The 27,395-nt window shown below is 35.0% G+C and overlaps 1 protein-coding gene across 1 annotated transcript in view; it reads right to left on the reverse strand.

Annotated features, from left to right (window-relative positions):
* LOC133328163 (protein obstructor-E-like) overlaps positions 1-27,395 on the reverse strand; it is a gene marked incomplete at its 5' end in the record, with an annotated part of 57,811 nt that overhangs the window by 22,782 nt on the left and 7,634 nt on the right. The window contains one exon of the mRNA XM_061536722.1: positions 24,027-24,283. Coding sequence (XP_061392706.1) covers positions 24,027-24,283 — 257 coding nt within the window. The remainder of the gene's footprint in view (positions 1-24,026; positions 24,284-27,395) is intronic.

Genomic DNA, 27,395 nt, shown 5'->3' on the forward strand with positions numbered 1-27,395 from the left:
GCCTCTATATATATTTTCTCCCGTCTGTTAGTATTCATCTGTTGAATATACCCAAAGTGGTGAAGGGTATCAAATAGTCGGCCCCGCCCGACTTTACTACTTTCCTTACTGGTGTTATTTATGTATATTTTTTTAATGTTTTAAATTGTAAATAATATTTTTAAATGTCATAATTATTTAGTAGTAGCATTTAAGACAGCGATGTAAAGAACACGGAAACTTCAGTTTAAAGTCATTTGTTTAAATTTTACAATTTCAAAATAAGTTCTAAATTTCAATTTGCTAAACATGTCCACTTACAACATTTTCACATTTCATTAACAGCAAGTTGAAAAACAAAATTTATTACCATATCCTTGATGATCATCACATAAACTGCTGTCAGTAACCGGTATTGAGTTGAAAATTTGTTTGTCGTGCCAGTTCCTGTTTATCCTGTGAAAAGATTGCATCACAAAGCATAAACAGCATTGCAGACAACATTAATCGTTGGGTTACAACATGTCTGCTCGGAGATCTGTTGTTGATGTTGCTGCCAATGTCATTGTTGTCGTTACTTGCTGGCTGGCTGCCTGCCTGCAAACATCCAACACTTTATAAATTCTTATAGAAAATATTATCCTCTTTTCCAAAGGCAATTCGGTTATTATGGCGACAGCAGCAGCAGCAAAGAGTTTGATGGTTAAGTGCCTTCTTGATGGCTGTTAAGGGCCGGGGACATCATCATCATCCTCATCGTTGGGTTTTGATGGGGAAAAATTGCAACAAAAACTTAGAAATTAAATGTCTGTTTGTTATGTTGTTGTCGGCCGGTGATGTCATTGTTGTTGTCGTTGTCTATGCTGCTGCGTGTGTCTCAAAATAAAAACAAGCTAGGAATTGACATCTTCTTCGGCAGTATTATTATGTCTTTAGAAATTGCTGAAGATTGGCTTTTGTTTGTTATTTTTTCAGTCTACGATACAAGGAATCTGCGAAACACACACGCACTCACGCTTTTGTGGCAGCATGCAATGTAAAAGAAAACCTTTTCTACCTTATGGCATGATGAACTTGTTGTTCGTTGTAAAGTTATTCTATGCCCTTTACACTGATAGGTATTTTAATAATGACATCCTTAAGTCACCAGATTGAAGGAAAATACTTTGTGTCGTGACACCATTTCCATTTGGAAAACCTTTTGACTTTTTAAAAGAAAATCCACAGGTCTTCTAAGATAAAACATTCCGAGTTTCTATGAGAAGATCATCTACGACAAACATGTATGTCATCATCTACGAAAAATAACTTTTGGTCTTCTGTGAAGATCTTCAGTTCCTTCATAAATATCACATACTGGTCTTCAATGGGAAAAGTGTTTTCATGAGATGACCATATCTTCTGCTTTTAGAAGCCCTCTTATATAAAAAGACGCTCTTATATACTTTAATAAGACCCATTGTTCTTCTATGAACATACCTCATGTTTTCTATGAGAAGTTCTTTTGCTCTTCCATGACAAGAAATCGGTCTTCTATACAAAATCCCGCCTTTGGCCTTCTAAGATAAGACCTTATTGCCTTCTGGGGTAGACCTTGTTGTCTTTTAAGATGAAGACTCTGTGATCTCTGCGAAACATACATTATTGTATTCTATAAGAAAAAAAACTTGTGGCCAGAACTTCTGGCCTTCTATGAAGAAGAATTCCTGATCTCCTTTTCTATAAAAAGACTACCAGCTCTTCTATAAAAACATCTTCTACCAGAAGACATCTAGTTCTTCCTTTCTATAAGAAGACCTCCAGCTCCTATCTAAGAAGACATCCACCTCTTTAATAAGAATACCTCCAGCTCTTCTGTAAGAAGATCTCTAGCTCTTCTATAAGAATACCTCAAGCTCTTCCATAAAAAATCATCAGAAGACATCCAGCTCTACTACCCCTAGACCTCTAGCCATTCCATAAGAAGACTTCTCTTCTGTAAGAATACCTCTAGCTCTTCTGTGAGAAGACCTCTAGCTCTTCAATAAGAAGGCCTCCAGCTTTTCTTTAAGAAGACCTCTAAGAGAAGATAACATCGTCTTCTATGATAAGACCTCCTGGTTTTCTATGAGAAGTCATAATAATCTTCCAGTTTAATACATTATTGTTTTCTAAGATAAGAAAGGGCATCTGTTTTTTTTCATGTTACGACTCCTTGGTCTTCAAAGAAAAGATATCCTGATCTTCTATGATAATACTTCATTCTCTTTTGTGGGTAGACTTCCTGGTTTAACATGAGAAGATTATGCGGTCTTCTATAGGTAAGACCTTCTGATCCTCTATGGAGAAGACATCTGGTTCTCTCTGCAGGATGTTGTCTACATTGATAAGACTTTTGTGTCTTCTAGGAGAATACATTCTGGTCCTCTATGGAAAATAATGATAAAACCATCTGGTCATGTATGGAGAAGACCTTCTGGTCTTCTACGGAGATTACTGTCTGGCCTTATATATGGCGAATATCTTCTATGAATATCCTGGTCTTGTATGGTCCTCTATGTAGAAGAACTTATGTCCTTCTGTAGAGAATACATTTTATGAAAAATGCTTTCAGATCGTCTATTGTGAAAATCTTCTGATATTCTACAAACCTTCTTGTCTTCTATGGGAAGACCTCCTTGTCTTCCAAGAAGACCTGCTGGTCTTTTATGAGAAAAGCTCCTGATATACTATATTATAAGATCTCATTTTAGTCTTCTAAGAGCAGACATCCTCGCCTTCTATGATAAGACCTCCTGTTCTTCTATAAAATGTCTTCCTAGTCTTCCGATAGAATACATTCTGGTTTGCTAATAGATGACCTACAGGTCTTTTATGAAGACCTACTGGCCTTCTATGGAGAGACGTTCTGGCCTTTAATGAACAAGACCCTATGGCCTTCTATGGAGACGTCCGTCTAGCATTCTAGCGTAAAGATCTTCTATGAACTTCCTAGTCTAGCCTTCTATGGTGAAGATCTTCATTGAACCTACTAGGCTACTTTGACCTTGTGGTTTTCGTTTATGAAGACATTCTGGTCTTATATATGAAGGCATTATTGCCTTCGAGGAGACCCCCAGGTCATCTATGAAGAGGACATTCTGATCTTATTAAAGATTCCAGGAGTTTTAGCCTACTATGGACCTTTTATTTAGAGGTATATTTTAGAGGCCTTGGTCTTCTACTTCTACTTTCTTGGTTTCTATGGAGAATATATTCTACTATGATAGTACTTAATTTTCTTTTATGAGCAGACCACCCGGTCCAATATGGGAAACAATATTCTGGTCCCCTATAAAGAATACCTTCTGACCTTCTATGGATATCTTCTATGAACCTCCAATTATGCTATAAGATGACTTCCTGGTCATTTATGACAAGTCCTCCTAAGTCTTTTATGAGAAGTCCTCTATACGAATGATTTTTCGACTTCGAGACCTTCTGCTCCTCTATGAAGAAGATATTTGGTCTTTAATGTTGAAGATATTAAATTCTTCTTTGAGAAGACCTTCTGGTCTTCTATGATCGGGATTTTAAAATGAAATCTTATTTTCATGGAAAATGGTGTAGCACAAAAAAAAAGAAGATTGCAGACAAGGAGTTTGGAGTTTCAGTTGTGGTAGCAGTATTTATTGGTTCTACCTACTCCTTGAGTATTGTACATTATTGCAGATTGTAAAATAGACTTCAGTGTCTCAATATGGACTTATGGAGTTACAGGATCTTTGTTATAGTCTATGTAGTGAATAAATGGTGTTGCATGTTCGTTGATGCCCTGCAGCCCATTAAACAACGCTGTTGCATCTTGGTACTGTAGACAACAAACACTGGGCTTATAGAGAATTCTTAAACGCAACATAAGTTTTTTGTAATGGGAAACCTCAACAATTTTGCGGTCTGATGTAATCTGAACTGCGGCATTGGTTATGTTTTATATTTTTAATTTCCCTGGCATTTTCGGTTTTACGAAATTCTCCCAAAATCCAAAAATACAACCTAAGGTTTCCCCAGAATAAAACTAACTTTATTCACAGTGCATTCAACCATATGTGCATCCTCTTCCATTCGTCCTTTATTCCAACAGCGTTAGCATGTCAGCCATTATGATGTCTGCCAGAGTGTGTGTGTTGGCTTCTTGTCTTACCTTACCTTCCGTTAATGTTAAAACGCTTATCGTATAACACACACCGTTATTTATGTTGCATTATTATCAAACCCGATAAAGACGCGCCATTGTCATTGTCGTTTTATCTAAACACAAACTTTTCAGGTGCATGACAACCTTTGAGCGTATCAATGTTTGCATCCCTTCCTTCGTCATTTTTTTTGAACTCGAATTCTTTTGAGTTGTTCTTCTCTTTGTTAATAGTTTTGTGTCGGAATCTGTTTTTCGCTGATTTTGCGTTACGCAGTCTTGTGAAATCAATCCCGCGCTCTATGTCTCTATTCACGTTAAAACTTTCACTCAACTATAGTGGCAAAGAAAAATAAGTTTTGTTTTTAATGACACCTCCGACTGGCGGTGGAATAAAAACTTTGTAAAAACAGAATTTTTACACGTAATTGAAGTGTGACGAGGAAATTCCAGGAATCTCTTTGAAAAATTGTTTTGCAAAATACAGAAGTTTTATTTTTTAAATAGATGACTATACCGCCTATCTGTAGGTGTCAATGTATTGTTACTGTTGTGGTGAACATTTCCAAGACTACTATAGACGAAATGGATCAGTATGATGTTAGACGGGATTTTTGAATATGAAAAGGGCTTTGGCATATACACAATTCTGAAAATTCCATAAATGATACTATAATTAGTACATTTGAATGAATAAGATTAAAAATTATGTATGGTATTTACTATATTATTTGCGCGTAGGGTTGTGATAAGAAGATGATTTTGGAAATTACATATAAAGTATATGCAATAGAGAGTCGGTATTAATGGTTTGACTTGAAATAAGTTGTTGGTTTTGGAAATATATAACTAAATTTAGTGACGTAGGGAATGATAGATACCAAGCAACGGCTTTGATTGGCTGTAACATGGCAAAGCCCAGGCTAATATTGGTCCTTCTTTGATCTCAATTGGGGGCACTGACCTCCCCGCGGTGTCACCTGGGGTAGCTACTTTCATCACCCGTTGAAATAGGTTAGGAAGGAGGGGTTTCCTTCTATGGAAAAACAACAAAAAAGAAAACCAAGAGTTTTCGCTTTGGCGGTTGTACTCATGAAGTACAAAGCCGAGATTATTGCCTTAGAGGAAATGCGATCGAAAGGGAAAGACCATACAGCAACTGCAGCAAAGCATCACTTGGGTACCAAAGACCACCATCAAGAAACCCATGGTACGATCAGGAGTGTCGTAATGATACTGATGTGAAAAACGCATCTCTGGACAACCCTCCAGACATTAGCAACACGTAATGCGAGGGATAATTTTCGGGGGAAAAGGAGAGAGGAGAAATGTATTTTCAGAAAGAAAGAACAAGAAAAACGTGAGTGGAAGCAAATGGAGATGTACAGGAGTCCGAAGGCTTTGGTAAGGAATATATTCATGTAGAGATGAAAAAGGAAACCTGGACATATACTGACAGCGTTTTGAGGATCTGGAAGGAGCATTTTGCAAAGTTTCTGGTATCAAATACTGAAGAAGATAAAGATACACCAGAACCAATAAGAGATGACTGTATAGATTGTATACAACCTAGCCAGGATGAGGTCGGAATAAAAATTGATCGGCTGAAGAATAATAAAGCAGTAGGTGCCGATGAAATACCAGCCGAACTATTCAAGACCGGTGGTCAGATACTGGTCAGCAGCATGGATCCGCATCAACTATTATTAATATTGACCCTAGTTCCAGAGTAGTCGCCATATAACTGTACCCCCAATATTCGATTTTTTAGAGATTTTTGACACGTCTTCAACCGAATTGGCTGCACATCTTCGACAATCTCCGACAATAGACAATATTTCCAACCGAATTGGCTGTAGTTTGCCATTTTTCGGTTCTCATTGAATAACACACAACCGTAACAAAAAGTTCTAGGGTAGCCCCAATATAACTGCACCCCCAAATATTCGGTATCTTGGAAATTTTGGACAGGTTTTCCAAACACACAACCGTACCAAAAATAATTGATATTGACCAAAGTTCCCCATATAACGGTACACCCAGTATTCGGTATTTGAGGATTTAGGACACGTTTTCCAACCGAATTGACTGTAAATTGGTATGTTTGGTTCTCAGCACTATTAAACTATTAATATTGGCCCAAGTCGGTATTTTGAGAACTTTGGACACGTTTTTCAACCAAATTGGTGCTTTCTATACCCATTGGTATTGGCTATACCTAATTTCACTACAGGAAATATCAATATTGATCTCCGTTTTATTACAACCCCATATAGCGATAGGAACACAATTACATATTTTGAGAATTTCAATAATTTTTTTCTCACGTATTTTTCGGTATGTTCAAGGTCTTATCATAACATGAGTTTTCTCCTAGGAGCCACCATTAATTTTAGAGATTGTCATCCTCATGGTGGAGGGTATTAAAAGTTCGACAGGGCCGAGCTTAACATTTTTTTTCTTAATTTGTTTTTCCATATTTACGTTAGGCAATTTTATTTGCAGAAATTGTTTGCTACCGTGATATTTTTACCGGAGGCCAATATCGATTTGGGTCTCCTGTAAAGCTCCAAATATGAATTTGCAGCAAATGCGGTTTGTGAAAGTACCAACATCTTTTATATACCAAAAGATGAAGGGTGTCGTTATATGTAGTTACATCAAAAGGAGGATCGATGTTAATATATTGGGGTAAATATATTATTTGTCTAAAATCTTTATTCATAATTATGTACCTAAAACTATACCAATATTAATATTATATGGTATCGAGACCAAAAATATCAAAATTATCGCCAATTAGGTCGAAAATTGGGATACCAAATATCGGAAATTTGTGATTCCTTTTTTTTCGATTTCGATTATAATTCAGCTACATATGTCAGCCAAACATATTTTTTAGTATGTGTCTAATATGTGTCAGATGAAAGTGCATACTATAATTAATCAATTATTTATGTAGAATAATTTTCAGATGACTTACAAAGTTTATTTCACAATTGAGATAAGAAGTTACCATGGTTCTTATTATGTTATATCAAATAATACATTTTTTTTAAATAAATAAACACATTGTATATAACGAAATAATTTTTCTGACCAAAAATAAGTAAAATTTTCATAAAAAACATTTCATAAGTTCACTCACACTTTGAAGCTTTTGTTCAACAATTTCTTTCAACCAATCGATACCCTCTCTTAAAAGCAACACTGGAGCGAGCAACAAATGCATATATCTGTCATTTTGTCTGTTTTCCATTAACGAAGACATCTCAAGTGGCTGATAACCCCATGTTTGGTACACACACACAAAAAATAAAACTCTACTACCACATGCTGCAGCAACAAGCTGCATATTTGTTGGTGTTTGTGGCACTACCACTTCTACTACGACTAATACTATGTACTAATGCCGTTTCAATAGCTCTATGCGGAACTGCAGTATTTTGTATGTGTGTGTGTATATGTGTGATGAACTGCAGGAGTTTTCATATACACACGAGTACATCTAAATTGGTGTTAGTTGTTGTCTGCTCCTGGATCCTGTTGTCTATCCCGAACCACCGTATCTGAGCTGAAGCAATTGTTTTTTCACATGAAATGGATTTGCTAATACAGCTAAAGTATCTCAAGGGTTAAGTCAGTTATTGATGACTACATGCTGAGTGAAATGCCAGGAACAATAACGATGACTATGTTCAACATCATCATAGACATAGAGGTTCGGATAGTAAGGACTCAATTGAGAATTGAAAAAAGAGGGAATTAATTTTTTTATTATCTTTTGTTTTTTGACGAAATTTTAAAGCAGCTTGACATAGGATATTATTTTTTGTGTGTCTGACGTGTTGTTATGTGATAATGGTGAGAGAAAAAAACATTTTCGTTTAACTCAGAATTGTGATTCATAGTTCGCATTTTTTAATTAATATTATTCAATTCCTCTTAAGGACACGATTAGTAGTTTCTTAATGATCCCTGAAAAATATGTGCTTATCTGTGTATTACTTTATTGTCTGTATACAAATGTCCTTAAATACGTTGGAACCTTTATATGGGGACTATGTAATTCGTGCATAAAAAATACTTTTCCAAATTATAGACCTTCAGGTTGAAAACACGTGGTAAAAACAAAAATTTGTATGGGGGGTGTTGTTAAACTTTGTTAAACTTTTTTACCAGTAATTCAATTCGCAGGACGTGGCCTTTATGTGGAGGCTATATCAAAGCATGGTCCTATATCGAGAATTTTATGCCAAAATGTGTTTCGCCCTTCTATATGCCGGAATATCAAATCACTGCTACTACAATGGGAAAATGCGAATAAAACCTTAAAAATGGTCATGTCAGTTTTCAATAACCCTTCATACTAAATTATATCCACATTGACTAAAGCCATAGAAATACCGAAAATATGTCAGTATCTTTATATTGGAGATGTACCAAAACCTAAACCTGAACATGTAAAGGCAATGTAAAGTCCGGCCCGGTCGAACTTTTAATACCCTCCACCACGAGGAGGAGGCTCCTAGGAGAAAACCCACGTTATGATAGGACCTTGATTCGTGAGGGGGGCTACCACTATATGAGGCTATATTCAAATGAAGATCAATATTGATATTTTTATTATTTTTGCAAGTGAGATTTGACAGCTAATAATAATACAAAATACCTAATTACAATCAATTCGGATGAAAAACGTGTCCAAAATTTTCAAAACACCGACATGGGTCAATATTAATAAAATTTAGTGTGGAGATGTGGTGATACTGTTATGAGAACGCAAAATACAAAATTGCAACACTTTGATTGAAAAATGTGTCAAAAATCGCCATATTGGGTGTATTATATTATGAAGGCTACCCTTAAACATGGATCAGTATTAATAATTTTTGAAACGGAGATGTGATAAACAATAAGAACCCAAAATACCAAATTACAGACAATTCGTGCCCAAAATTCCGAAAATAACGAATAATGAGGGGTACCGTTATATGGGGGCTAATCTGAATCTTTGGTAAACAATAATAATTGTTGGTACGGAAATGTGATATGCAATGAGAACGAAAAATACCGAATTACAGCCAATGTGTCCAAAATTCCGAGTATTGGAGAATACCCTTATTTTTTTGTACGGAGATGTGATATGGAATGAGAACCCAAAATACCAGCTTACAGCCAATTCGATTGGTAAAAACGTGTCCAAAATTCCCAAAATACCGAATATTTGGCAGTGCCGTTACCGTATACCCAATGACTGTGTCTGACATTTTCAATACCAAACATCCGGAAAGTCTTTTCAAAGTCTATGTAAAATTTCAGAGGTCCATCTTAATTATTGCGATATTTATCATGACCAACAGACAGCCATTGCTAAATCGACATAGAGTTTTATTCTGTTCGAGAATATTTATATTAAGTTGGAGAAAAAGAAATCGATTATTTTTATATGAATCGGAATGCAGTTTTGCCCAAATATGCAACGTTTTGTTGTATGGTTTGTTGCCATTTTAAGGGTAACTTCATAATGCCTCTCTCATAGAAGTCCTGCTCTCTATTTGCAAACAAACTCTAGTAGTCGATTTTCACAATCCTCCCTAGATACCAATTTGTTATCATTAAAGAAATTTTGCAATGTAAGAAAAATCTGATAATCGCTTGGTGCCATGTCCGGACTGTGTGGCGGATGCTTTAAAGATTCCCAACCAAGCTTCTGGCAAGTAACTGTAGATGTGTGTAGCCTAGCATTGTCCTGGTGGAACACGACACCTCCTCTCCTGTTAGCCAATTCTGACTGTTTCTGGTCAATTGTAAATTGTTTAAAACAGTTTTATGGTCGAGTTTTAGCTCCTGGGCGATGTTACGACTGCTAATATGCCGGTCAACTTCGATTATTTCTCCGATTTTTTCGACATTTCCCTTCATTTAACATCAAAAATACCTGAACGGAATCTACGAAACCAAAATTGCACATAATTGACTGTTACAGTATCGGAACCATAAACAGAATTCACAATTTTAGCCGCTTGTCTTGCATTTTCGCCTTTGTCAAAGAAAACCCGAATGTACCGAATTTTCTCTTTGTTCACTTGAATTTTTCAGCCATCTGCCGAAAAAATAATGGATTTCTATTTCCCCAACCTAATATATAATTTCTTAGGAAAGTATTTCGAGGTGTTGTAAACGGAATGGCAAATTTAATATATTTTCAACCTTGTGGTGACATAAAAATGCGAAAATTGAATATACCCTGAACGTGTTTTTCCCCATTAAACCTCTCATGGAGCTGTACTCCACTGTAGCGAATCATGTTGGCATCTTTAAATAGGGAAAATAACAAAACTTATAACGACAATGCTTTTAAACCTACAGAGCCTATGCAACTTAATTCACTATTCCTCATACTACCGATATTTATCAATATGTTTACAAAGATACAGAAAAGGGTGGAATGTGATTCAGCTCAAATGATGAAATATAAAAATAGTTTTCTGAAAAAAAGTTTGGAATGTTTACGAAATTCGTTTTTTTTTCGGATTATTGTACCCCGAGAAGATTCAACTGCAAAATCGATTCCATCATTCATCGAAATAAATATTACGACATAATTCGGAATTACGTGCCTTAAATTGTATACAACAATGAAATTCGAATATTTTTTTTAAAAATATTTAATTTCATTTCAGAATTATTAAAATAAAATATATATTATTAATTGATGACATGTAACTTTAAAATCATTTTTAAAGAGTTACTATAAATGATTGACAATAGACTACAAACAGTATTGTTGACAACGGTAGACACATAAAACCTTCAAAACAAAAAACTTTACACAATCATTAATATCAACAAGTTTTGTGATGAAAATGTCATTAACTCAAATTGTATTTCGGCACATCATTTGTATTACAGAATTTTAATATAACTGAAGATAGGATACTAAACCTCATTTCATTACATGAAATTACAACAAACAAACAAACTTTATGCACAAAGGGTACACATCTACAACCACTCCCTCACACTCAAAAGTGTAGAAAAAAAACGATAAATAACTCTTTTGTGTTCGACTTAATTTCCTTAACATGACCACAAACAAAACAAACAACAAAAACATTTGCATGTCGAACTGCCTATGTATTATGTTGTTAAAATTTTGTAAATTCTTTGGTACAATGTCCAAATGTCTGACCAATGGTTGCCCCAATGTTTTCAACTCATTTTACAGAACAATATTTAACCCCCCAAACTAGCAACAAACGAATAACAAATTGTTGAACAAACCACCAACAACTAAACAACAATTAATCACAGAGAACGAATGAATGAAACTTGTTCGGAGGGGTTTGTATCTGTTGTTGTTATTAATAAGAGGGATATGGAGGAAGAGGTTTTCATTTTCTATTTCAAAATGATTTTTTGTTGGGAAAAATTGTATTACAAAATTTGAAAATACATATGTCACATAAGCTAGATATGGGTTTAAGGATATAGAAATAAACAAAGGCACTGCAAAACAATGAGAAAATTCTCAAGAATTTATAGCAGTTTGCCAATGGATAATAGTCTTGAATGTTTGTATGTATCTAGATATACGAAATTATTAGTTCAAACAAAAAAAAAAGATATGTAAGTATTTTTTAATTATAACACTGAAATACAAAAACGTCAGTGTGTTCGACAAAGTGGAAATTCATATACCCTCCACCATGAGGAACTAGGACAAGAAATTATCTGTCGGTGCTGCAGATCTTACGGAATAAATGTATCGGAATCCAAAAATTCCAAAGGTGTTAGAAAAAGTACGTGTCTGTCTCTCGTATGAACTAGGATTATTGACTTCGCACAACAAGTCAATAATTTTTTTTGGAAAATCGTCTATTTTTGACCACAAACTAAGTTAAAAAATAAGGAAGATCTTCACCGATTGGCTTTATCCTAGTTCATGCGAGAGCTATACACACCCAGAGAAACGTGTCTTGGGATTTTCACTTGAAATTTTGTAGGGAAATTTAGAATTAGAGCAGATTCGAATTAAGGGAACCCCCCATTCTCGATTTTAATCCTTTGTGGCCAAATGTTGGACAATACATATCAAAAGAAAAATCAAAAAATTCAAAATGTTGGTAAAGTTAAACGCTTTTCAATATAGAGAAGAGTTTAAATTTGTGTACTGCACAAATTTGTGTATACAGTCCAAATTTTTTAAATCGCTTCGTATTCAAATTGTATGAATTCTGCCATTAGAATTATTTTTGATTCTTGTAAAAATGAATATAGAGAATACTTTAAAATTACTTTTCTGTCGATTTTGTATTTCGTTTTCTTGATATTGGACTTTATTTTTTCCGAAAGAATGTACTGTATCTCTCGAATGCGAGGATGTAGCGATGTCAAATTTTGAGTGTATACTATTTAAGATAGTTGCCTTACATCTGTGAACAGAAATTTGTTCTAATATTGCGGAAAAAAAATCGGGGCTCAAAGGGTTAATATTTCAAGATTTTCAATGGGCTGGTAAATCAATATCAATGCTTGTTAAGGTTTGTAACTTTGCACATATATATATTTGAAGATTTAAAAGAGAAGAAAAATAATTTACAAAAAAATTTTGTTGTTGGTTTTTGTGATTAAAGAGAAGTCCTTTTTTATGGCGAAAATCACTGGAACATCGGAATCTGAAAATTCCAACGGTGTTAGAAAGAGTACATGTCTGGCTGTCGTATGAACTAGGATTATTGACTTGGCTCTAAAATTAACAAAATGGCGGACCTTTGAAAAAATAGTTTTGGAAAATCGCCGATTTTTTACCAAAAACCAAGTTAAAAAATAAGGAAGATCTTCACCGATTAACTTTATCCTAGTTCATATGATAGTTATACACTCACAGAGAAACGTGTAAAAACTTGGAATCGATTGGGTTATTGGTTTCAGAGTTATCGTGCCCGCCATTCGCAAAATAGAAAAAAGCGTTTAAAGTTTGAGAAGCCCTTTAGCCTTCACTTGATGCTGACACAATAAATCGGCTATAATTTCAAGAGTTCTTGAGATTTTCACTTGAAACTTTGTCCTTGAATTAGTGTAGATTCTAATTAAATAAAAAATTGACCCCGAGAATGGGGGTTCTCTTGAATCAAAACAATTGTTGATCTTCGGATGCCATATACGCTTTATAAAAGGGAAATTTGATTATCAAAATGTTAACCCCTTCTGGAGAACTTGTACTAAAAGTTTGTATTAAATCGAATAATTGAAAAATCCAAAATTTCATTTTCAAAATTTTGAGATCTTGTATTAGACTTATTGGTCCATTATGGGAATTAATGAAGATTTTGTACAAATTTTACAATGTACGAAGTTTGGTTCAATATGAATGTTCCGTTTACAAGTTATTAGGTATTTGTTTTGGACCATTTTCTGGGGGAGTTATCTGCTCCATAACCGGGTAGCCCATTCAAACAAACAGTCAATTCTAGATCGATTCGAAATTCTTTGAGAAGTATTTGGACCAAACACTTAGGGTCTAAAAATTATATTTCGACAAGAGACATAATCTTAGTTGCTTTAATTATACTGATGTAAAAATTCATGTACATCCATGTTTTCGTTTCTGGGATGACTTAAAAAAAATATTTCTGGAATTCTTTTGAAAATCTGAAATATAATTGTGGTAGAGATTCCTGATGGGTTGGATTTATTCTAGACTTTGAAAGGATTATTACGATGTGCAAAATTTGGATAAAATTGCTTAATCTATATGAGACTTATCAGGGCAAACCAATCAGCGAAATAGTAGGACAAACATTTCTAGATCGTCTCCGAATTCTTCGAAGCTGATTTGGTCCCAGCACTTGGGATATAGAGCCAAATTGCCTAAAAGATTAGATATATAAATTGCGGTAGCACCGTGTTTCTTTTTCTGGGATGATCAACTCTCATCGTGGGAGAGGTACCTTATAGAATATTTTTATTTTAGTTTGATGATATAGAAAGTAAAGATTGTTGTTGTTATTTTATTTCAATTTTAATGGTGTTTTGTTCGGATTTGATCCAGAAATTGGATTCATATATTATAGGTGAGGATTTTTATTAGCCTTTTTGCTAATGAGGGTATATACACTTTGATACGGTGAAAATGTACCTCATAGAAATATTGGTTTTAGATCTCACGTATATATTTCTTTGGACCAAATCCGTTTCAGAAAATTTGGAATCGATTTACACATGTCCGCCAGTCCGTCCGTTATCGGTCTGTCTGTGGCTGATGCGCACGATAACTTTCGAAGGGAATAATCGATTTCATTTAAACTTTGCACATCTTAATCTTTTTTCTAAGCTTAATTTAAGTTCGAAGTACCTCCGAAACAAAATGGTCAAAATTGTGCTAAAAATTAAAGTTATTATTACATGCAAACGGACTATATGATTTTAGAGAAACTTTACACAACCTATTTCCTTTACCAAGTCTAAGTCCGAAGATGGGACCCATTGATCCTCTACTTCTGGTACCTCCCCGACAAATGGTCAAATTTTTCAATATTTTTAAATCTAATATCAAGCGAGTGAATTGAATAACCAAGATGATCAGAATTTAATCGGAAGTATCTTTGATAAAAACATACAACTTATATAAACCGAATAATAAAACTTAACTCAGAAGACCTCCGCAAACCATAGACACTGGTTTTTAAAAATATTTGTTATAAGAAATTAAGAAAATACATGGGAGTGGAGTTTTTCAAAATATGTTTTCATCAAGTGCGTGGATTTTTAAAAAATATTTTTTTCAACTATCATAGACATGGACTTTATAAAAATATTTAGGGACCATCATAGACGTGGACTTTTAAAAATATTAGGGGCCCTTATAAGTGTTTATGTTTATGCCCTACACAACTATGTTGTCAGGGTATTATAGCTTTGTGCAGCCCCAAGAGTTTGTAAAGCCGCGAAATATTGGTCCTAGACTCACCTTTAAGTATACCGATCATATATCGACTAGTTGAGTCGATCTAGACATGTGTGTCCGTCCGTCCGTCTGTCCATTATAATTTGTAAACACGATACAGGCCACAGTTATGGACCAATCTTCACGAAATTTTGCGTGTAGGATGGGTTCTGGCCAATGAAGACCCCTATTGTTTTTGGTAAAGATTGGTTAATATTTAGGGGATGAAATGGACCAAATACCAAATTTTTGTCGTTTTTTGGTCGCTCCAGAGGACGCAATTATGGCCCGAACATCGTGAAATTTTAAATGGAGAAGGGGATCGGGCCAAAGAAAAGGCATGTCTGTTTTGATAAGGATCGGTCAATATTTAGCGGGTCAAATTGACCCTGATTTTTTGTGGGAAAAATGACAAAATTTGGATTCTATGCGTATATATTTACTCCTAAAGGACATAGACCCGAGAAGTTGATAGTATATTCAAGAGAAGTGGCTGACCTTTAAATTGATACCAATTATATCGTATGTCGTATGTATGTTCTCGGATGTGGGAGTTACACTTAAATATTTACAGGTGCTTACGTATTCAGATATTATTTAGTAACCCATTACCATTATATTGTAACCCTTACCACAATGGCGGGCGGAAATATAACGCTGATCGATTTGACATTTTCCATGGGGTTCCACTTATGGTCAAGGACAGCGCTTGTAATTTTCGGTGATGATCAAATAATAATTTTGGGATGAAATGGACCGAAAACTAAATTTTTTTGCAATTTTTCGAACCGATATATAGGCCACAGTTATAAGCCGATCATCACCATACAACCCACGCTGAAGTCAATCCGGACAAGTAATAAGAAGGGCCGTACTGAATATTAGTAATATTCGGAAAATATTTCAGTGTATGGAAGATGTGCTGCTGACCTCTAATCGGGCAAGAGGGTGCATATGTCACGTAATATTTCCCAGGCTCGGAATAAAGTTCTTTAGAAAGTTAGAACTCCGTCGTAGTTGTGTAGGGTATCGTATGGTCGGCCTCGTCCGACTATACTGCTCCGCTCACTGGTTTAAAAGTATAGACCTGGATTATTCAAAAATATTTAGGGACCAAACAGGCGAGGATTGTTAAAAAAATATTTCTTTCTATGGACCATTATACGCCTGTAGTTTTTTTTAAAATATATATATTTTTAAGAGGCCATTATAGGTGTGGATTTCAAAAAAATCAAGAGACCATCAAAGGCGTTGATTAAAAAAATAATTAAAGAAACCATTTCTCACGGGAACATCATAGTTGTGGATTTCTTTAATATTTTTTTTTTTTTTTTTACAGGACCATCAAAATCTGCACCTAATTCAGAAATTGTAATTGTTTTGCACTCTGAGAACATTAATGCCTAACCAATTCTTATAATGTGGCAGGGCAACTTGAAGAACAAATGGCAAAATTTGGACCTAATTCAGAAATTTGAATTGTATTACCCTCTGAGAACATTAATGCCTAACAAACGCTTTTAATGGGTCGGACCTTTACATTGTGTTACCCTTTTAGAAGTAAAAAAGAGGCCAGCACTACCTAAAATGAAAATTGATCTATATATGAGGTGGTCTACTTCAATACATAGAATACGGAATGCCAGCGGCGACAAATAGATTAGGACCTATAGAACATTTAACATGGTGAAGATCTGGACAATTTTCTGTGGGATATATTTTATATTTTGTGAGGAAATATTTTATTCTCTTAGAAGATGAAATGCATTTATAATATCGAACATTGGCAGCACCGATATATGAAACTATTAAAAAATTTTTATTTTTACATATTTTTTCCGATAGCAAACATTGAAATATATGTGCCAAATCTGAACATAAAAATATAAAAAATCTGAAATTTCTGAAAATTGTTGCAAAAAGCACGATCACAATTCTCCTATTCTGTTTCTCTGGTATTTAACTGAAATGTATTTTTTCCTCTTCCTAATCGCAAATTTCTTTGATGATATAGAAAGTAAAGCTTGTTGTTGTTGTCGTTTTATTTCAATCTTAATGGTGTTTTGTTTGAGTTTTTTTGTGTGAAAGAAATCAACTTTTTTTATATTTTGCCACAATTGATGGAAATGTAGCCAACCATTTTTTAACAGAAAGGAGATCGACCGCACTGACTTCGGGTGCTTGATCAGCATTGGAAGAATGTATTTATACGAATAAGATTCGAAAAATGCATATGAGAATTATAAGCATAGCTTTCGATACAAAAAATGGTTGTAAATAAAGTTGCGGTCATATTTTGCGAAAAAAGCACGCCAACAAAGCTTGGATGTTCAGAACAATTTCATTTACGTGATAAGCGACTATAATGTGATGGTGATGCGTCATTCCAGTTGGATAAACGTAAATGTTGAATCAACTGAACAAATTGAGGGGTGTGGGGGCAGCATGCGGAGGGATCCATTGAATTGAACAAGTGTAGTTAGTACTAAGTGAATCCACAACAGATATACATACGTACGTTTTAAAAAATATTTTTCAAAAGACTATCATGGATTTTAAAATTTTTTTCATAGACGTAGATTTTTTAAAAATATTTTTCAATGGACCATTATAGGCCTGGATTTAAAAAAAATCTCAAGGAACAATATGCGGCGTCAATTTTCAAAAAAAAAATCAAGGGACTATCATTGAAAAAAAAATAAAAATAAAAAAATCAAGGGACCATCATGACCGTGATTTTTTTAATAACATGTTTTCAAGGGACGTGGATTTTGAACAAACAAATTAAGAGACCATCATAGGCGTGGATTTAAAAATATGATTGCAAGGGACCATCATAGGCCTGGATTAAAAAAAAACCTCAAGGAACAATATTTGGCGTCAATTTTCAAAAAACAAAAACAAAAACTGAAAGGACCAACATTGGCATGGATTTTCAAAAAAAAAAAAAAAAAATCAAGGGACCATCATATGCGTGATTTTTTAAGAACATTTTTTCAAGGGACCATCATAAGCGTGGATTTTGAAAAAAAAAATCAAGTGACCATCATAGGCGTGGATTAAGAAATATATTTTTTCAAGGGACCATTAGGGGCTGGGATTTTTTTAAATATTGTTTTATCCCTCTGATAAAAAAAAAATCTTTCAAAAATAAAAAAAAAGCGCGATCACAATTCCCCTATTCTGTTTTTCTATTTAATGTCTAATATTTTAAACTGAAATGTAAATGTTGTTGTTTTTATTTCAAGTTTATATATTTAGAGTAGTGTATATAGTTTGGTTTTTGTTTGATTTTTTATTGGTATTTTTTGTGTGAAAGAAATATTCTTTACTAAATTAAGGTTTCTTTTTTATATTTTGCCACAATTAATGGAAATGTAGCCAACCATTTTCAACAGAAAGGAGATGAACCGCACTGATTCCGGGTACTAGTACAATACAAAGAAATTGTATTTATACAAATGAAACTCGAAAAAAGCATATGGGAATTATTCATAGAGCTTTCTACTCAATGAAATAGTAACCACAATGAAAAATGAAAAAACACATCAACACAGCGCTTACATGAGCAGAACAACAATTTTGTTTGTTTGATTATAGTCGACTACTGTAATGTGGTGATGATGCGTCATGCCATTTGGACGAACGTAATGGAAAGAAGTGAATGAGGAAAAAATATAATTGCGGTATGGAAGCATGTGGAGGCAACCCATTGAATAGAGAACAAGTGTAGTACGCCAAGGGAATGCACGACAGCCATACCATTGTTGTATGTCTGATTGTATACTCAATTAAAATGAAAGAACATGTATAAACAAACTATCCACCATAGAATTGAATTATATTATTTATTGTACATTACTAAATAAAATATTTGAAAATTGAGATATGAACTCAGGGGTTTGAAAAAAGTAAAATGCTAAATAATTCATTTACATTTTAACAAGAAAAAATTAAGAAGTCATAAGGTGCTGACCTTCCCCTATTTGGGGAGTGGTGGTTTTTGTAAAAAAAAATATTGCAGACATTTTGTAAAATTTTGTAAAAAAATTGAAAAAAATCGATTAGGCCGGTCGGCGAAAATGTCGATAAAATCGGAGAAATGTTTGAAGTTGACCGCCATGGATTCAAAAAGACACCAATTAACAAAAAACAAGTGAAAAAGCATTAACTTCGGCCGGGCCGAACTTTGGATACTCTCCACCACAGGTATACTGACAGGTATTTGAAATGAAAAAGTCAACCGATATTTATAATTTTTAATAGAGATATTTGGTACCCACTAAGAACCCAATGTACCAAATTTCAGTGAATTCGGTAGAAAAGTGCGCTCAAGAACCCCAAAATACCGAAAATTGGGGGGTACCTTTATATGGGGGATATCCAAAAAAATTGACCCATATTTATAATTTTTTGTGGAGAGATTAGGTACCTACTAGGAACTCAAAATACTAAATTACAGCCAATTCGGTGTAAAAATACGATAAAAACCCCCCAAAATACTGAAAATTAGGAGGCACCGTTATATGGGGGCTACAAGAAAAAGTGGACCTATATTTATAATTTGTTGGGAATATAATTTCTACCCAATAAGAACCCAATGTGCCAAATTTCAGCATATTCGGTTGAAAAACGCGCTCAAGAACCCCAAAATAGCCCAAAAATTGGGGTGTACTGTTATATGGGAGCTATACCTAAACGTGGACCAATATATCTCATCTTCGAACTTGACCTGCCTGCAAAAAAAAAAAAACAAACCAATGCAAAATTTCAGCACCCTCTCTCAATTCCTTCCAAAGATAGCGTGATTACAACATACGGACGGACAGTCGGACGGACGGTCATGGCTAGATCGTCTTAGAATTTTTCCCTGACCAAGAATATATATACTTTGTAGGGTCGGAAATGAATATTTCGATGAGTTACAAACGGATTGACAAAATTAATATACCCTCCATACTATGGTGGAGGGAATAAAAAAGCTAGATGGCTCGAATTTCCATTCCTTGGCTAAACGGAGAAATGGATTACATACGAAAATCTTGTGCGAAAACTATCGTGGTCAACGAGCGGTTTGAGGTGCTTAAACGGCGGCCAAACCAGAACTAAAATTTCTTTGTGATAAAAAATTGGCAAATAGAGAGCAGGACTTCTATGAGAGAGGTATTATGAAGTTATCTTTAAAATGGCAACAAATCATACAACAAAACGGTGCAGCATGCTATATAAATAAAATAAAGCATGTTAAATAAAGTCCTATAGTTCATATAAAAATAATGGATTTCTTTTCCCCAACCTAATATTTTATTTCGGGCCTAATATATTTCACTGTGGGTCAGGAAGTAAATTTTTTGCCCAATTGTCCGTTTCAAGTAGAGAAAAAACGTTATGTATTTCTGGAAATTTGAGCTTTACACAAGTAAACCTACTGCCAAGCAGTGCCAGAGGATATTTAATGGTTATAGTTGATATGTTCTCGGTCCAGAATTTTACGACTGTTCATAAACTTAAGAGTTATTGCCGATAATATCAAAATAGTCGTTGAACATTTTATGTAAAAATTTAACTTGACTTTTACTAACATAGCATACTGCTGACAAAATTGGAAGATATTAGGCTTTCGCCTTCAACCAAATTGGAAGTAATTTGGTATTTGGCTAGCCCTCATATAACGATGCATTTCTAACTTTTGTTTTCGGCAACTCCACGTTTTTCAACCAAATTGCCTGTAATTTAGTATTTGGAATTATCATTGCCAGTGAAATCTTAGCACCAAAAAATATCAATATTGACTTATGTTTTTGTCATTTTACACAGAAAGGTTGATTTAATCCACTGAATATTGGCCGATAACTATCAAATCAGTCCTTCTAATTATTGGGCCGTTAGGTGTATAATTGTGTATGTAAATGTCAACATTGGTGTATGTACTTGGACGGGGGAGTTCTACGTAAATATTTACAGATGTCTACCTATTTTGATACATACTGCTAGACCTTGTCCTGCACTCTTTGTACCGATAATAACAATGGCAAGAAAAAGAAAATGAAATAACAAGAACGTCAGCGGGAACAAATCGAGATGTACAGGAGTCAGAACGAAGTCCGGAAATTTTACCAACGAATAAAACACCAAACCGAAGGCCTGTATAGATGAAGATGGAAACCTGGTGATAGATACAGCTAGCGTGTTGAAGATCTGCAAGGAGCATTCTGGTATCAGCCGAACTATTCAAGATCGATGGTCAGATGCTGATCAGGTGTACACATGTTACTCGACAACGCCGATGACATCGACATAATGGGTCGAAAATTGCGAACGGTATAAGCTACCTTTAAACAAATTGAGAAGGAGTTTGCCAAAGTAGGTCTGGCAGTAAATGACGAGAAGAACAAACTTATGGTATCAACGCATAAGACGTCCAGTAGACTAGGACCAACTGTGGAACTTGAAAACTACAGCTTCGAGTTAGTCAAAGATTTTATATACATTAGTACCGCCATAAATAAAACTAATGAAATGAGTTCTGAAATTCGGAGAAGGATTGTGTTGGCTACAAAGGTTACTATGGTATAAGTAAGCATTTTAGAATCAAGGCCACCTCTCGCCCTGAATATCATTTCGTCGACGTTAAATATCGGCATCGAATGAACCACGAGCTACACAGTAGTCGTACAGTCAGTCGTATCGAGCTGCTGCGACTACGGTGGCTAGGCCATGTTATGCGAATGAATGAGTATACCCCAGCTCGAAAGGCATATAAAAACGAGCCTGCTTGTGGTTCACGCAGAAGGAAAAGGACACGATTTTGATGGAAATATCAAATGGAGGATGACATATCAAAGCATGGTCTTGCGCACAAGATCGACGCACATGGAGATCTTTTTTATGTTCTCCTTATGGAACAAATGTTCTGTCTCGAGCCAGCTTAAGAAAAAACTACCTGTTCGGATATTGGTTAGTTACTATTAATATGACTGAAATTACTTGTCTTTGTGGCATGATGTTTTCTGAATTGGTGTTGTTAATTTCTATGTTTTCATGTTTCCTGATTTTAGTTGAATGCCCAACATTGCGATCGTGTTCCTAGCGTTGCCCTTTAGGCAGAACTGAGACTTTTGCATCCTCGTACACCGTTCTATTTATTCAGATTATTTTCCATATTCCTCCCATATGACAGCTCGTCTGATAATGTCAAAAGCAAAAACAAAGTACTTATTTGAGCGGATGTGTGAAATGAAATTGTTGTGTATATCTCAGAATTTAACCTCTACCTTGCTCAAGTAAAATAGTCGTCATATGACCAGTTTTGTGTACCCTGAGATTTGTGTATATACCTTAATTATCCACAAGAATATGTATTTTATATCCCAATTTTCTTTGGACCAAATCCGTTTCAAACAATTACCTGCTCAAGATAGCTCACGAAGGTAGTATCTGATTTTATCCAAACACATCACAATATTTCTTATAAATTTTAAGAATATTCAATTTCATCCAAATTTACCACATCCGAATATATTTACCAAGGTGCCACAAGGGTGGTGATCTACCAATTGTTAGAGATGGTATTTACCGGGTAAATACCCAAGGGGTGGGTAAATACCCAAGGGGTAGGTAAATACCCATTTGCGGGTATTTACTATATTGAATCGGTAATACAACATCTTACACTCTATTACCGGGTTTCTGTTATCAAATCCATTTAGAATGGATAGTTTTACGATACTTTAAAGTCGTGGGTAAATATGGGGGTTATATCAAAAATTTGACCCAGGGACCCCATTTCGGATTTTTATATTTTTTTTGACATTAAAAACATGTATGCACAATTTTGGCCACCTATGTCAAGTGGTTCGGCAGTTAATGAGTTTATACCCAATTTTTGGGTAAATACTCAAAATAGGGGTATCTTTGTATGGGGGCTACCAGTAAACGTGGACCTACATACATACATTTTTGCATGGACATTTGTTATCCAAAAAGAACACTGTGTGCCAAATTACACCCAATTTGGTTTCATAATGTGTCTAATAGACAAAAAATACCTTAAATCGGGAGATACGGTTATATTGGGGCTATATCAAAATTTGGACCCAGGGACCCCATTTTGGATTTATATAATTGCTTTGACATTAAACACGTGTTTGCAAAATGTTGGCCGCCTATGTCAAGTGGTTCCGCAGTTAATGAGTTTATACCAAATTTTTTGGTAAAAACTCGGGTATTTACCCAAGTATTTACCTACGTCTTTAAAGTATCATAAAACTATCCATTCTAAATCGATTTGATAACAGAAACCCGGAAATAGGGTGTAAGATGTTGTATTACCTATTCAATATAGTAAATACCCAAATAAATACCCAAAAATGGGTATTTACCCAATTTACCGGGTATTTACCCACTGCCCATTGTGGCTCCTACCCATTTTGGAAAATTCTTAAAAAAATTTATGAAGCTAATGACGCATGCGATTTGATTCATATATATATATAGGATAGGATATATATCTGACACTTTTTTAATACCGTTCGTAGCTTATAATAGGAATTTCAAAAACTCCTACCTTAACTGACCCTAACTGACATATATTCCCGATTTTAGCTTCTGATCTTCCGTCTGGAGAAGCAGTCAGTTATCAGCAGGATATATTTTAACTAACTATTTTCATATATGTGTGATGAATCGTTTTATATTTTGTATTCTTATAAACTCTATTCATTTTTATTAAATTAAAATTAAATTCCCCAAAGAAATTGTTATCTCTTTAAAAACAATTAGAAACCATACTTCTTCACATACATCTTTTCATTTCATCCTCTTTTGAACATTGAATGTACACAACGTTGGTATTTCTATAGATCCACTTATCCAATATGCATATCTACACCGATTCACACAAATACATCCATACACTTAAAGACTACAATACAACAAACTTACCTTACGCTCGTGTTCATCTTTCGCCAGTTGGCCACCACCGCTGACATTGTTATTCTCGCCATCGCCATCAAATGGTGCGGGTGTTGTCGGGATATCGCATTCTTCTGTTGGTGGCACAACACAGCGCAATGAATGCCTATCGAAAACAAGCATAGCCGGGCAACGTTGCAAGCGTGGATAACCGCCCTGGCATTGCCAATAACGATTGCAGGATTTGCCCAGAGGAACATTACCGTTGGGGTCATCATTGCAGAGAGCTGGATTTTTGTCGGTGTTGTTGTTGTTGTCGATTTTTTTTCATTTTCAGGATACAAAGTGGAATCATAGACATCCACCATTCATTTCGTTTCATTCAAACATGGTCGTCATGGAAGATAAATGTAAAGGTGTAGAAACGATGTTTGTGGTTCCAAGAATGTTGTTTGGTAGTCAAAGAATGAGGCATCATGTTGTTTTGTATGTGTTGGTGTGAGAGTGTGTTATTGATGTTGTAGTACCATGTTGTAGCAGCCAGAGAGGAGCATAGTTTACAGCATCCACATTGAAGAAAAATGGAAAAGAAGAAAGAAAACAAAAACAACATAGTAAATTTACATAAATCATTGAAATATTTACAATCATTAAAATATGTTCATTTTAGTATACATTACTAAATATACATCCATACATACAAGGTATGTTACTGCTTACATTTATTTGGCATTGACTATCGAGAACCTCTGGAGAGTTCTTCAATATTTGTTTACAATATTGTTTACATATCATACAAAATTTAGTTGAACATTACCGGAAAATTTGTTTAAGGACGATGTATTTTAAAGGATCATAAATTTTAAATGTGGTCAATATTTTATTTTTAAAAATGTATACTTCATTTAAGTACAATTAAAAAGTAAATATATTAGAGTTTAGATATTTTATTACGCAAAGGCCCATACGAAACAACTGAAGGTAGAATATTAAAATTTGGCATAATGGTTAGTTTTGGCGCATAGGCGTATGATGAGGGTGGATTTTTGAAAATTACTACAAAACATGGTGGCGTAGGGGATGATAGATACCAAGCAACGGCTCTGAAGCCCAGGCTTATCTTGGTTCCTCTTTCATCTCAATTGTGGATATTGACCTCCCCGCGGTGTCACCTGGGGTAACTATTTTCATCACCCGTTGAAATAGTTGAAATGGGTTGAGGCGTCGCGTTTGTTGCCCACACTCAGAAAAAAGCAATGAAAAATCAACGAAAAAGAAAAACAAACCAAACACGATCTGCAAATCTGCACTTGGAATGTGCATACGTTGTATAGAACAGGTGCAGTTTTCGCTTTTCGGATGTATTCAAGAAGTACAAATCCGATATTATTCCCTTACAGGAAATGCGATTGAAAGGGACAGGCGTAAGTAAATGTAATTATTACGCACTGTATTATAGCCTTCATGAAAACACTTATGGTCAACAGGATGAGCGAATTACTCTAATCCGTATAAAGCGAAGTTCTTCTATATCAAACTCATTTGCCGACCGAAGATAAAGATGAACAGACTAAAGACATATTTTACGAGCGCCTAGAAACAGCATATGATCGTTGCCCTGGCCATGACATTAAAATTCTGCTGGGAGATTTTAATGCAAAAATGGATTTTATTAGGAAAATTTTTTCAAGGACTATAGAGGACGTGGATTATTAGAAAATATTTTCTCAATGGCTAGAAGGAGGAGGATTTTTAAATATTTTTTTCAAGGACTGGATTTTTTAAAGAATTTTTCTTCAAGGACTATAAAAGGAGTGAACTTTGTAAACTCCGACAGGAGATGAAGATGAGCAGACTCAAGATATATTTTATGAAATATATTTTACAGCATATGACCGCTGCCATAACCATGACATTAAAATTATGCTAGGAGATGTTACTGCAAAAATCTGGCCCAACGGTGATAAAATACAGCCTCCATGAAGAAACTTCCGACTACGGCAAGAGGCTGATTGACGCGGCGACAAAAATTATGGTGACTTCAGACTTAACAAATCCACCATAGACAGATTTCTACACTGCGCCAAATCCGGGAAATGACCCACAACAGCTCTATCCGATTAGATGTGTTTTAAGTCATGTCTGCGTTCGGCATTCTTGCAAAATTAATACAGATATGCAGGATAACCGTAACTTGAACAAGATCAGCAGTTAAAGTCGTAAAAGACCACTAGGAGCCCGTCAATAACGAACGTGGGTTCAGACAAGGTGACAGCCTATCGGGTGACCTTTTTTACATACTACTGAGAAAGACAATACGAGATGCAAAGGTGAACTGAAATGCATCGGATTTTCAGATAATAAACGCGATTATAGTACTTGGTTTAATCAACCGATTGAACTTATATGTATATAATTTCAAAGCTAACAATAAATAATAAAAAAAAACAGTGAGCGGAGCAGTATAGTCGGACGGGGCCGAACATATGATACCCTACACAACTTCCACGAAAATCTAACTTTGTGTGGTTCTATATTCTGATCTTGGGCAATATTTGCACTCTCTTCACCGTGGGTTGTGTTGTTATGTTCGGATTTCAATTGTGGCCTATAGATCGACTCAAAAAACCCCCAAAAAATTAAGTTTTCAGTCCACTTTATCCAAATATTATTATCTGATCATCACCGAAAACTACAGGCGTTGTCCTTGACCATACCTGGATCCACATAGAAAATTTCAAAGCTATCAGCGCTAAACAATATTTAAGTGTAACTTCCACATCTGAATATATACGACAATGTAATTGGTATCAATTTGAAGGCCAAATACTCCTCTTGGGTATATTTTCAACTTCTTGGGTCTTGTCATTCAGGGGTAAATATATACGTTATAGAATACACATTTTGCAATTGTTCACACAAAAGTCAGGGTTCATTTGACCCGCTAAATATTGACCAATCTCTATCAAAACAGACATGGTTATTCTTTGGCCCAATCCCCTTCTCCATGTAAAAATTAGATGTGTTTGGGCCATAATTGCGGCCTCTGGAGCGACCAGAAAATCAGACAAAAATAAAGTTTTTGGTCCATTTCACGCCCTAAATATTAACCGATCTTTACCAGAAACAATAGGGGTCTTCATTGGCCAGAACCCATCCTACATGCAAAATTTCGTGAAGATTGGTCCATAACTGTGGGCTGTATCGTGTTTACAAATTATAATGGACAGACGGACAGACGGACGGACACACATGTCTAGATCGACTCAGCTAGTCGTGATATGACGATCGGTATGCTTAAAGGTGGGCCTAGGACCAATATTTCGCGGCGTTACAAACTCTTGGGGCTGCACAAACCTATAATACCCTGACAACATAGTTGTGTAGGGTATAATAATC

This window comes from Musca vetustissima, unplaced genomic scaffold (genome assembly GCF_032173495.1).
Source record: "Musca vetustissima isolate MV318-11 ecotype Yass unplaced genomic scaffold, APGP_CSIRO_Mvet_v1 utg6570, whole genome shotgun sequence".
NCBI lineage: Eukaryota > Metazoa > Arthropoda > Insecta > Diptera > Muscidae > Musca > Musca vetustissima.